The following is an 11,815-nucleotide window of genomic DNA, read 5'->3' on the forward strand; positions in this document are numbered from 1 at the left end:
CCTGGGGTATGCAGTCCATGAGTGTCAATCGTCTGGTGTACAGATGAGTGCAGAAAGGGCAGAGCAAAGATCAGAAGAGGCAAATGGATCAAGAAGCAGATTCCTGTAGTTATCTCTATCTTTTGAGTTCCTATGCCCATGTTGGATCACCTTCTGCTATTCTACCTAGATCCCCATTATAGTGTGTCTTCACTCTGTTCATCTGAAGTATTTTTCATTCCTGCCTCTGCATTCCGTATCACTGGAGTGACACTGATTCAGGCTGATTGACTTCTTTGATCCCAATTTACAGCTACCTCTGAGCAAGCGTGGCTGATAATTTGTGTCCCAATCACTTAGTTTTTTTGGTTGGTATGTGTGTTGCTCTGTAGGTATGTAAGTATGTTTGTTTTTATTTCTAGGAGGTGTAAATCAATCATAAATCTGGAATATGGTTCCATCTGATTTGGTAGAAAGTATTCCCAGTTTGGAGATACTGAGGTGTTTATTTTTCCTCAGATTCTTCCACAATCATTAATTTAATAAATGTGAAAAGGGGTCTCAAAGGCATTTACTTACCCTCTAACCTTCTTTAAGTTCCACTATCCACTTTAGAAGAAACTGAAATCCATGTATTACATAGAAAAATTTCTATGTTTTATTTGTTTTTTAGGCCCAAACGAAGCACCTTTCGGAAACCTGCCCTAAGCTCTTTTGTCCTAAGTGCGTAGACCATAGGGTTTAGGGCAGGAGGGATGATGTTGTGCAGCACATTGAGTAGAACAGGAATCAGAGTAGTCTGAGTCTCTGCCAGATGAGTCACTGAAACCACTACAACCACAGTATAGAAAAAGAGGATGAGAATGAGGTGAGAGCTACAAGTGCTCAGAGCCTTGGTTGCAGCTTCAGCCGAGTTCAGTCTAAATACAGAGCACAGAATCAAAGTATATGACAATATTATCAGACTTAGATCACTTCCCATGCCAAGCCAGGCCAGAACTAGTTGACAAATGCTATTTGGCCTCCTGTCATCACAAGCCAGGCTTGTGACCCCGAGGTTAGAGCATAGACAATGCTCAATCTCATTCTTGGAGCAATAATTACGCTGAGCTGCAAGGACAGGCACTGGAATGACAAATAAGCCATTTCTAAGCACCATAAGCAGGATAGCTTTTAAGATTAAGGCACTGGTGACTACTGATGGGTATCGAAGAGGGTGACAAATAGCTACATATCTATCAAAAGCCATGCAGAGAAAGATACCAGACTCCATGCCAAGAAAGCAGTGAATTGCATAAATCTGAGCAAAACACTCAGGGAGAGTGATGACCTTGGCATCAAACCAGAAGATGGCCAAGATCCTGGGCATGATGGTGGTGGCCAGGCCCATGTCCACCACAGAGAGTATGCCTAAGAAATGGTACATGGGTTTCTGTAGAGTAGAATCCTGGCAGATGGTGATGAGGATGAGGATATTAGCACCAATTGCTAATAGGTAGAGGAGAGCAAAGGGTAAGGAGAGCCAGTGTTGCCACCTGTGAATGCCTGGGAATCCCATCAGGATGAACTCAGAGACCTGGAATTTGGAGCTATTAGAGACTCTAAAAGAGATAGACATATTTTCCTAAGGAAAAGAAAAATTTCAATGTTGCTGTCTCCAAGCCTAATCACAATTAAATACCATTTTAAAACTGTCTCCACAGAATGCAATTTGGTGCTATAACAATATGAGTTCTGTAGTCCATCTTCTATAGCAATTTAAGGTAAATCATAGGAAAGTTCTAGGGCTTTACCAGCAGAAGACAAAGTTAAAGGTAATTATCAATGTTGACAATCCAGGAAAATTCAAAATGAACCTCAAATCTCTATTTATACTTTTTTCAGTTATCCTACTTAGGTTCACTCTGTATAAATAAATATAAGTTTTTTCAGTTTTTTTCAAAACCTTTCTTCAGTCTTTTGGAAAATTTTGTGGGATCAAGTGTATGTGTTTGTTTTCTTCACATTTTTCTCCATCTAGCTTGATTGAGATTTTTATTAAGTAATAATAGTGGGATTTTCAAAAATGCTGAATTAGTAGACATTAAATTTTGTACCTGCGGCAGTCCAAGTTGAACAAATGGACATTAATGTTTTATATAGACTTCCAAAAACTTGATATGTCTGCCTTTTGCAGACATAAAGCTTATTAGAGATTGGGAGAGAGGGAGTTTTTCTTGAATATCCTACTTTGTATGGACTTCTGAGAGGATCACAAAAGAATAGCTCAAAAGGAAGTTAAGCCATCCTGGCTGAAGTTGTAAATTTCAGGAGTCATCCATTGGAGGCATAAATAGGAAATAATGTTTTCTTTGGTTGAATCTTAGTGAACCTAAATAGAGACCAAAAAAAAAAAAAAAAAAAAAAAAAAAAAGATTATGTATAGGTAATAAAGTGTTTTTTATCTTATTTATGAGGCAAGAATTACTTGAAGTAAATGCCATGTGATGCTCAGAATCATGTTCAAAACTAGACTCTATCTTTCAATATCTCTAATATTGTCTGGACACACTAGTCCCTCATTCCTCCATGCTTTTTTCTTTTTAGCAGCAGTTTGACTTTTCTAAAACCTCGTATTCCTTTGTTTAAAACACATTTATGCCTTCACGCTATCCTTCAAAAAAAATTCAAACTCCTTTATAATGCATAAGGTACTGTCAAATATGATTCAAACACACTGAGTGTCATCTCTCTATACGAAACTCCTAATATTCTGTACTTCACATACCCATAATACTTCCTGTTTATTAAAATTATTGATTTTGCAAGGCAATTCTTTCTCAAAATTTTTGCCATTGTGGAAACTATTACAGATTTAAGACCAAGAAAAAGCAAGGTGTAAAATTGGTACCAAAGTTTTAAAATATCTTAAAATTAGGGTTGTTACCAATGTAAATTATATTTATTATAGGTTTATTGTTGTTATAATTATTTTTAATACAGAAAGACAAATCTGGAAAAAAAAAGGCTCCTGTGATATCAACAATGGAAGAATATTCTCATTAACAACTAGCTGCATTCCCTCCCAGAAATTTCTTGCTCTCTATATGTTTGAATAAACATATACTCACTAATAATGGATTCAATCATCCTTCTTTAATGGGGATGTTAATTGAGGAAAAATCAAATGAAATGTAGATAGCAAAATTAAATGAGTAACAGGCACAAACAGGCTTGTAAAAGAAGCTAGTTTTTACTTCAAGCATTTAGATAGGAGTTCTGAAGAAGTTCAACCTAATAGATCCATTTTGAGAGCTTGGGAGTGCCTAAGCCGTTTGACTATATAAGCCTGATATTTCTGCCAAGCACTCACGTATTACTAAATATCCTCATATTAAACTCATAGCCTATGTATTTGATGTTTTTCCCATTTCATTTTGAATGCTATACTTTGATATTTGCATGATACAATTAAGAGAAGAGCAGATTTCATCACACAGGAGGAAAATATTTGTTTTTAATATTTCTCAACAATTTGTGATTAGCAAAAAATAGAATGCAACTCTGTTATGGAAAGCTGTTATTATATTAATCCTTAAGTTGGTAGCAGCAGAGACGAAATAATCATTGATCAGTAGTTTTATAGATTAGGAATTCCTAAAACATCATATGACCCTGATTTTTTCAAATTATAAATCCATCTTCTGTTGTGGCCAGTCCATGTTCCCAAAACAACACAAGGAATAGTTTAGGATGAGCCATTGGATTCTCTAGAATTTAGCCAATGTGACAATGCCAAAGTTTCAATATTTACTGTGGTTATGAGCAGAAACTCACAGTTTGAAGTCCTGTCAGTGGCAGAGGTTTACTACTGGGTGAAAACAGAACTTTCTGAGAAAGGGGATTATACTTGAGATGAAATACTCTTAGCTGATACAAGACACAGAAATTACGGGTTTCTGCAATTTGTGGTGAGTAATAATGAGTTCAATGATCTAATGATAACAGACCTACTTTGGAGACCTAAGGAGTGAAAAGCCCGCAGAGAAATCTGAATTCCTAGGATGTTAAATCCCAGAAGAATAGAAAGGAGATTAACTCAAAGACAGGTTTCCTCTGGAAGTAACCTGAGAATTTACATAAGCAAAAAAAGTCTTCATCATGAAACCAAGATGAGCCTACAACATCTGGACAATTTTATTACAGTGTTTGAATTGTTCTTAAGAACAAATTCCAAATTTTGTGGTTAAGATGTTTCTTTAATATCTTAAAATAGAAAATGTTTATTCATTCAAAAATATATATCAGGGAAACATTACTAATGACCCCACAGAAATAACAAGGATCATAAGAGGATACAATGAACAACTGTATGCCAACAAATTAGACAAGCTAGATGAAATGGAAAAATTCCTAGAAACACACAAACAGACTACACTGACTCTAGAAGAAATAGATCAATTTCATGTAAAGAGATTGAATCAGTCTTCAAAAACTTCCTGAAAAAGAAAAGCACAGAACCAGAGGCCTTCACATGTGTATTCTACCAATCATTCCAAACTCTTCTAAAAAACTGAAAAGGGTACATTACCAACTCATTCTATGAAGCCAATATCAAACTAATACCAAAGCCAGATACAGATACTACAAGAAAAGAAAATTACAGACCAATTTTTCTTATGAATAAAGATGTAAAATATCTTCAACAAAATACTTGCAAATCAAATCCAACAGCACATATTTGCTGTCCTTAGTAGTAAACTGTATTGTATGACAAGTTATTTTTCTTTATATCATTTTTTCTTATTGCTAAAAAAAAAAACAATTTTTCTTGTAGTAATCAGTATGTTCAAATGCTGATTGTGGTGATAAATGTACAACTTTATGATGATACCATGAACAACTGATTGTACACTGTGGATAAATGTATGGTATGTAAATATAACTCTATAAAATTGTAAGAAAATATATATATAGGAGTTAAAGTGTTGGAGAAAACATGGTGAGAGGGATGATGCCTCACCAATATGGACTAACTACAATGTATAAACTCAGAATTGAATCTTAGAACATAGCCTAACATGGACACAATAATTATAATAGTCCCTAGATTGTAAGCTCTTACAGCAGTTAACTCTATCTCTGAATTGTAAGGCCTATCTCTAAACTTTGAGATGCTGATCCCCTAGCGTATGTTGTCACAAACATTGGGACTGGCGGTTTGATGTGCTGAGCCCTCGAGCATGGGACTTGCCCTTATGAAGCTCATTACCACAAAGGAGAGTCTAAAGTTGTATGTAATGGTGCCTAAGAGTCTCCCACTGAGTACCTCTTTGTTGCTCAGATGTGGCCCTCTCTCTCTCTAACTGAGCCAACTCAACAGGTGAACTTGCTGCCCTCCCCGCTACATGGGACCCAACTCCCAGGGGTGTAAATCTCCCTGGCAACACAGAGTATGACTCCCGGGGATGAATGTGGACCCGGCATTGTGGGACTGAGAGTATCTTCTTGACCAAAAGGGGGATGCAAAATGAGATGAAATAGTTTCAGTGGCTGAGAGATTCCAGATGGAGTTGAGAGGTCACTCTGGTGGACATTCTTATGCACTATATAGATAACACCTCTTAGGCTTTAATGTATTGGAATAGCTAAAAGTAAATACCTGAAACTACCAAACTCCAACCCAGCAGTCTGGACTCCTGAAGACAATTATATAATAATGTAGATTACAAGGGGTGACAGTGTGATTGTGAAGACCTTGTGGATCACATCCCCTTTATCTAGTGTATGGATGAGTGGAGGAATGGGGATAAAAACTAAAGGACAAATGGGGTGGGATGGGGGGATGATTTGGGTGTTTTTTTTCACTTTTATTTTTTATTCTTGTTCTGGTTCTTTCTGATGTAAGGAAAATGTTCAGAGATAGATTGTGGTGATGAATGCATAACTATGTTATCATACTGTGGACAGTGGATTGTATATCATGGATGATTGTATGGTGTGTGAATGTATTTCAATAAAACTGAATTTAATAAAAAAAAAATCCAACAGCACAATAAAATAATTATACTCCATGGATCAAGTGGGTTCTATACCACATATGCAAGGGTGAGTCAACATAAGAAAATTAATCAGTGTAATACACCACATTAACAAAATGAAGACTAAAAATTTCTTGGCCATCTCCATTGATGCAGATAAGGCATATGACAAAATCCAGCATCCTTTCTTTATAAAAACAATTAGAAAAATAGGAATAGAAGGAAAGTTCCTCAACAAGATGAAGAGCAAATATGAAAAACCCTCATCTAACATCATATTCAATGGTGAAAGACTGAAAGCTTTCCCTCTAAGATCTGGAACAGAGCAATGACACCCACTGCCACTACTACTGTTCAACATTGTATTGCAAGTTTCAAGCCAGGGAAATTAGGCAAGAAAAAGAAATAAACAGGCATCTAAACTGGAAATAAAGAAGTAAAACTATCAGTATTTGTGACATGTTCCTATGTATGGAAAGTCCCCAAAAAAATCTAGAACAAAGATAGTGGGGGTAAAAAATCAAATTCATTAAGTAGCAGGCAACAAGATCAACATGCGAAAATCCATAGTGTTTCTATACATTAGTAATGAGTCATCTGAAGAGGAAATCAAGGAAAAAAGCCACTTACAATAACAATTAAAAGAATGAAACACCTAGGAATAAATTTAATCAATAATTTAAAGGACTTGTACCAGGGAAACCACAAAACATGGCTAAAAGATATCAAAGAAAACCTAAATAAATGGAAGGATATTCATGATCATGGATTGGAAGAAAAAAATTACTAAAATGTCAATTGTACCCAAAATGATTTATAGATTCAATGCAATCCCAGTGAAAATTCCAACAGCTTTATTTGCAGAAATAGAAAAGCCAATTATCAAATTTGTTTGGAAGGGTAAGGGACCCTGGATTGCAAAAAAAGTTAAAAATAAAAATAAAGTTGGAAGACTCAAATCTCCTGGCTTTAAAGCACATTACAAATCTATAGTGATCAAAACAGCATGGTATTGGCACAAGGATAGACATATTGTCCAATGGAACCAAATTGAGAGTTCAGAAATAGATCCTCACATCCTTGGCCAATTGATTTTTGACAAGGCTGCCAAGTCCACTCAATTGGGAAAGAATAGTCTCTTCAAGAAATGGTGCTGAGAGATATACCTATGCAAAAATGGAAAGAATACCCCTATAACACACCATATTCAAAAATTAACTCAAAATGTATCAAAGACCTACATGTAAGAACCAGTGCTATAAGACTCCTAGAAGAACATGCAGGGAAACATTTTCAGGATCAGTTTTAGGCAATGTTTTCTTAGACTTTACACCCAAAACACAAGCACTGAGAGAAAAAATAAATTGGACCTCCTCAAAATTAAAAACTTTTGGGCATCAAAAGTCTTTGTCATGAAAGTGAAAAGGCAACCTACTCAATGGGAGAAAATATTTGGAAAGCACATATCTGACAAGGATTTAATATCCAGAATATATAAAGAGATCCTACAACTCAACAATGAAAAGAAGAAAGAGACCAATTTTAAAAACGGGCAAGAGACTTTAATAGATATTTTTCCAAAAAGAACATACAATGGCTTAAGAGCACATGAAAAGATGCTCGACACTAGCTGTTAGGAAAATGCAAATCAAAACCACAATGAGAAAACTTTCACACTGGCTAAAATGGCTACTATAAAAAAACAAAAAACAGAAAACTGCAAGTGTTGGAGAGAATGTGGAAAAATAGGAACATTCATTCATTGCTGGTGGCAATGTAAAATTGTGCAGCTATTGTGAAAGCCAGTTTTGCAGTTCCTCAGGAAACTAAGGATAGCATTACCATATGACTCAACAATTCTGCTACTAGATATATACCCAGAAGAATTGAAAGCAGGGACTTGAACAGATATTTGAACACCGATGTTCATATCAGCATTATTCACAATTGCCAAAAGACAGAAGCGGTTCATTACATCCATCAACTCAAAAGCAGATAAACAAGTGTTATATACACACAATGGAATATCATTCAGCAGTAAAAAGAATTAAGTCCTGATGCATGCAACAACATGGATGAACCTTGAGGATATTATGCTGAGAGAAATAAGCCAGACACAAAAGAACAAATATTGTGTGATCTCACTGATACAAAATTATTATAATAAGCAAACTCAGAGAGTTAGAATCTAGAACCAAGGGATAAATTGGAGCTTGAGAATGGAGAATTGTTGCTTAACTTATACAGAATTTCTATAGAGGTTGTTTGTAAAGATTTGGAAATGGATGGTGGTGATGAAGGCACATTATTGTGAGTGTAATTAACAGCACTGATTTCTATAGGCATATGTTGTTAAAAGGGAACTCTTTAGGTAATATTTGTTAATAAAATAAAACATTAAAAGATAGAGCATAAGACATAACACCATGATCCTTATTGTAGATGATGGGCTTTAGTTTATAGTATAAGTATAATAATGTTCTTTCATGAGTTATAAAATATGTATGACACTAATACAAAATATTAAGAATAGTGTGGTATATGGAATAAATACACCAAGTGTGTACTATGAAGAATAGTTAATAGTACTATTTAAATAATTTTTCATCAACTGTAACAAAGGTAACTGTTAAAGAAATTAGTATGACCGCAAAACAGTGCTATCATCAATTGATACAAATGTTCCACACCAATGCAAGGTGGTGGTAGTTGAGTGTTATATGGGAATCCTGTATTTTATACATTATTGGTCTGTAAACCCACAACTTCTTTATTAAAAAAAATTAAATATGCTCACACTGAGCTTTTACAGTGTTTAGAAAATGTAGTGGGCATAAAATGATAAAAAAAAAAAAAAGGAAAAGAAAAACAGTCATGGTTCCTGCAGTCATGGAAATTATGGTGTAGTGAGAATGGGGTAAGAGACTAAATAAATAATCAAACCAATATACAATTACAGGCTGGGATGAGTGCTATAAGGCCAAAGTTCACAGAGGTATGAGGGCTTAGAATGGGGTAGGAGGCATTACTCTAGTCTTGGTGTCAGAGGAAGATTGCCTGAAGGAATACTGAATGTGCTGAATTGAAATGTTTGTGTAGCAGTTAACGATGGTGGGTGGGTGCAGAGTTCCAGGAATTTGGCAGATGCTGAAATGAGTGGAGTCATGACATATTCAAGACAATGAAAGAGGACAAATGCTGCCGGGTTCTCAAGATGTAGTGGAAATGATATGAGATGAGATGACTCTATTGAAGTAACGGATCATAGACCCATAAGCCAATTTATGCTCAAATAATAAGACACTGAAATGTTTTAAGGGGAGTATGGACATTGAAATAATGTGAAGACCAGATAAAAAGTGACAAGAATAAATATAAGAAAATGAGGTAGGCAGCTACTACAGCATTCCTAGGAAAAGATGAGTGTATCTTGAAATAGATCAATTAGTTTCCTGAGAATCAAATAAGGAGAAGTTTAAATTAATTAATTTGAGTATTTTGTTTTTATGGAATCACTTCCTGAAGGTTATAGATGACTTTTTGGAAAGAATCATTGATTTTTGGAGTACGTAAGCCAAAATCATACTGGGGTGGGTAAAAGAGTAAACAAGAGGCTATGAAATGGAGAAATTGGTACAGATAATGATTTTAGAGAAGTTTTTTTTATAAGCTAGGAAAAATCATCTAGAAGTTAGATGAATTCTTGGCATTTATAGTTGGGGTTTCTGTTGTTTGTTTATTTCTTAAATCTTTGTTTGCTTTTTATAAGGTTGTAGAAAAAAATGCATGTTTAGACATTGGTTTAAATTATTTGGTAGAAAGAAAAAGAGATTGGCAATAGTACCAAGAGAAATGGACAAACGAACCTATAGACTTGCCTAGAGAAATGAGGTGTGATGAGAGCCACCTTCCACAACTCACATGCAGATATGCAGGGATCCAACTCAGAAAGAATGAATTTGTCATTTAACATCAGGATAGGAGAATAAGATGTTTGCAGATGTAGGTGGGTTTGATATATTTTGTTATGTATAATTAGAGGAAAATAAGAGTTTGACTCTGTTAGTATTTTAGAGGAATATTTGCACAAAGAACAGGAGGGAAGTTCCAAATTAATGATAAAGTTCTTTTTATAATATAGAGGACAAAAGGCTCACAACTTCTGGATGCAGATAACATTCATGGGAAATTCAAAAAATCTCTTTATGTGTCTGTGTGGGTTCAAACCCCGCTCGTACCAAGCTGTATTAGTTAGGTTAGTTAGGGTTCTCTAGGGAAACAGAATCAACAAGAAATATCTGTAAATATAAGATTTTATAAATGTGTCTCATGCAACTGTGTGGATGCATGAGTCCAAATTCCTTAGGGCAAGCAGTGAATTGGCAACTCCAATGAAGGTGTTTGATGAACTCAGGCAGCAAACTGGCAACTCTGATGAAGGTGTTCAATGAACTCCTCAGATAGTGAACTGGCAACTCTGATGAAGGTGTTTGATGCACTCCTCAGTAAACACTTCAATGGCTAGCTGAAGAAGAAGTGAAGGTCCTCTCTCTCTCTTCCTTAAAAGCCTTCAACTGATTGGATTAAATCCAGCCAACTGAAGTCTCTCATTGCAGAAGACACATCCTTCATTGATGTAATCAGTAACAGGTGTAGTCTATTGACTGATGATTTAATAAACCAGCCTTCTGGTTTATTAACCAGCCACAAATGTCCTTGCAGTAATGGTTAGGACAGTGCTTGCTTGACCAGACACCTGGACATCATCATCTGGACAAGCTGGCAGATAAACCTAACCATCACAGCTTCATAAACTCATTAGTGGCCTAAATGAATGTTCTCTTCTAACCTACAGAGGGAATATTCACCCTGCACTTCACTAATGTAGGAGACTATTCTAAGATATATTTGTTACATAAGACATGTAACATATAAGGTCATAAAGTCGCCACAAAATTCTGATGATTCTATCTATTGTTACTGGTGGATTACAAATGATTTCTTACAAAAGACAATTCCTTCTGGAAAGAGCAAATGCAAAATGAAAACCAAAAATCTTAGAATTCTACAGAATGCCACAAAAAGCATATAGAAAAGCACCTGAGACTTAGAGGCATCAAGAAATTGTTTCAAGAGGAAATGATATGTGATATGACATTTTAAGAATTACTTGGTTATTCCTTCTGTACACATCATGGTGTTCTTCTTGCCTTTGTTGATATTGTAAACATATAACCTTTTAATGCACTTCACATAGTCTAATTCCTACTCACCTTTAGGCATCATCTGCTTCAGACAGACATCCTTAACTTTTCTCTTGGACTTGATAGAGACCTACCCCCCATATCCTCACAATATCATACACCTAGTGTGAAAATAGAATGAACAATAATGAAAATAACCACCTTGATTTGCTTGAGCTTCCACTTTATCCAGAGAGCTATGAATTAGACAAGGAGGCCAACTGAGTTAAGTTTACATACCTATGATATTTGTGGTGGCATTGGAGGCCTCTTCTGCAAAGAAGGGAAACTGTAGCAAACAAGTCAAGACCAGTGATGAAGAATCTACTGACAGGGGCTAGATAGCCCAGATCTTGCACAAACATCCTGTTACTACAGCTTGCCAGTTAACTGACTGTTGCTTGCACAAGGACACTCCGCCGTGGTTAACCCAAACACTCCCTCAGTCCCCTCTTTCCCTCACTCCCCCCTTCCCTTCACAGCCATATAAGCCTCTTCAACAGCCCAGCTCCCCGTTTAGGACTGTGCTGCATGCATGCTGCTCTTGCTCAATAAAACCCATATTATTATTTT

At 35.8% G+C, this 11,815-nt stretch overlaps 1 protein-coding gene across 1 annotated transcript; it reads right to left on the bottom strand.

Moving 5' to 3' along the window:
• Positions 1–637: 637 nt before the first annotated feature.
• On the bottom strand, positions 638–1,597 carry LOC119537024 (olfactory receptor 56B1-like). Its single transcript, XM_037839657.1, has one exon. The coding sequence runs from the start codon at positions 1,595–1,597 to the stop codon at positions 638–640; it is 960 nt and encodes a 319-aa protein (XP_037695585.1).
• Positions 1,598–11,815: the final 10,218 nt, after the last annotated feature.

This window comes from Choloepus didactylus, chromosome 6, assembly GCF_015220235.1.
Source record: "Choloepus didactylus isolate mChoDid1 chromosome 6, mChoDid1.pri, whole genome shotgun sequence".
Taxonomy (NCBI): Eukaryota; Metazoa; Chordata; class Mammalia; order Pilosa; family Megalonychidae; genus Choloepus; species Choloepus didactylus.

Excerpts from the sequence above, each read along its gene's own strand:
- LOC119537024 (XM_037839657.1), bottom strand. The coding sequence starts at position 1,597 with ATGTCTATCTCTTTTAGAGTCTCTAATAGCTCCAAATTCCAGGTCTCT.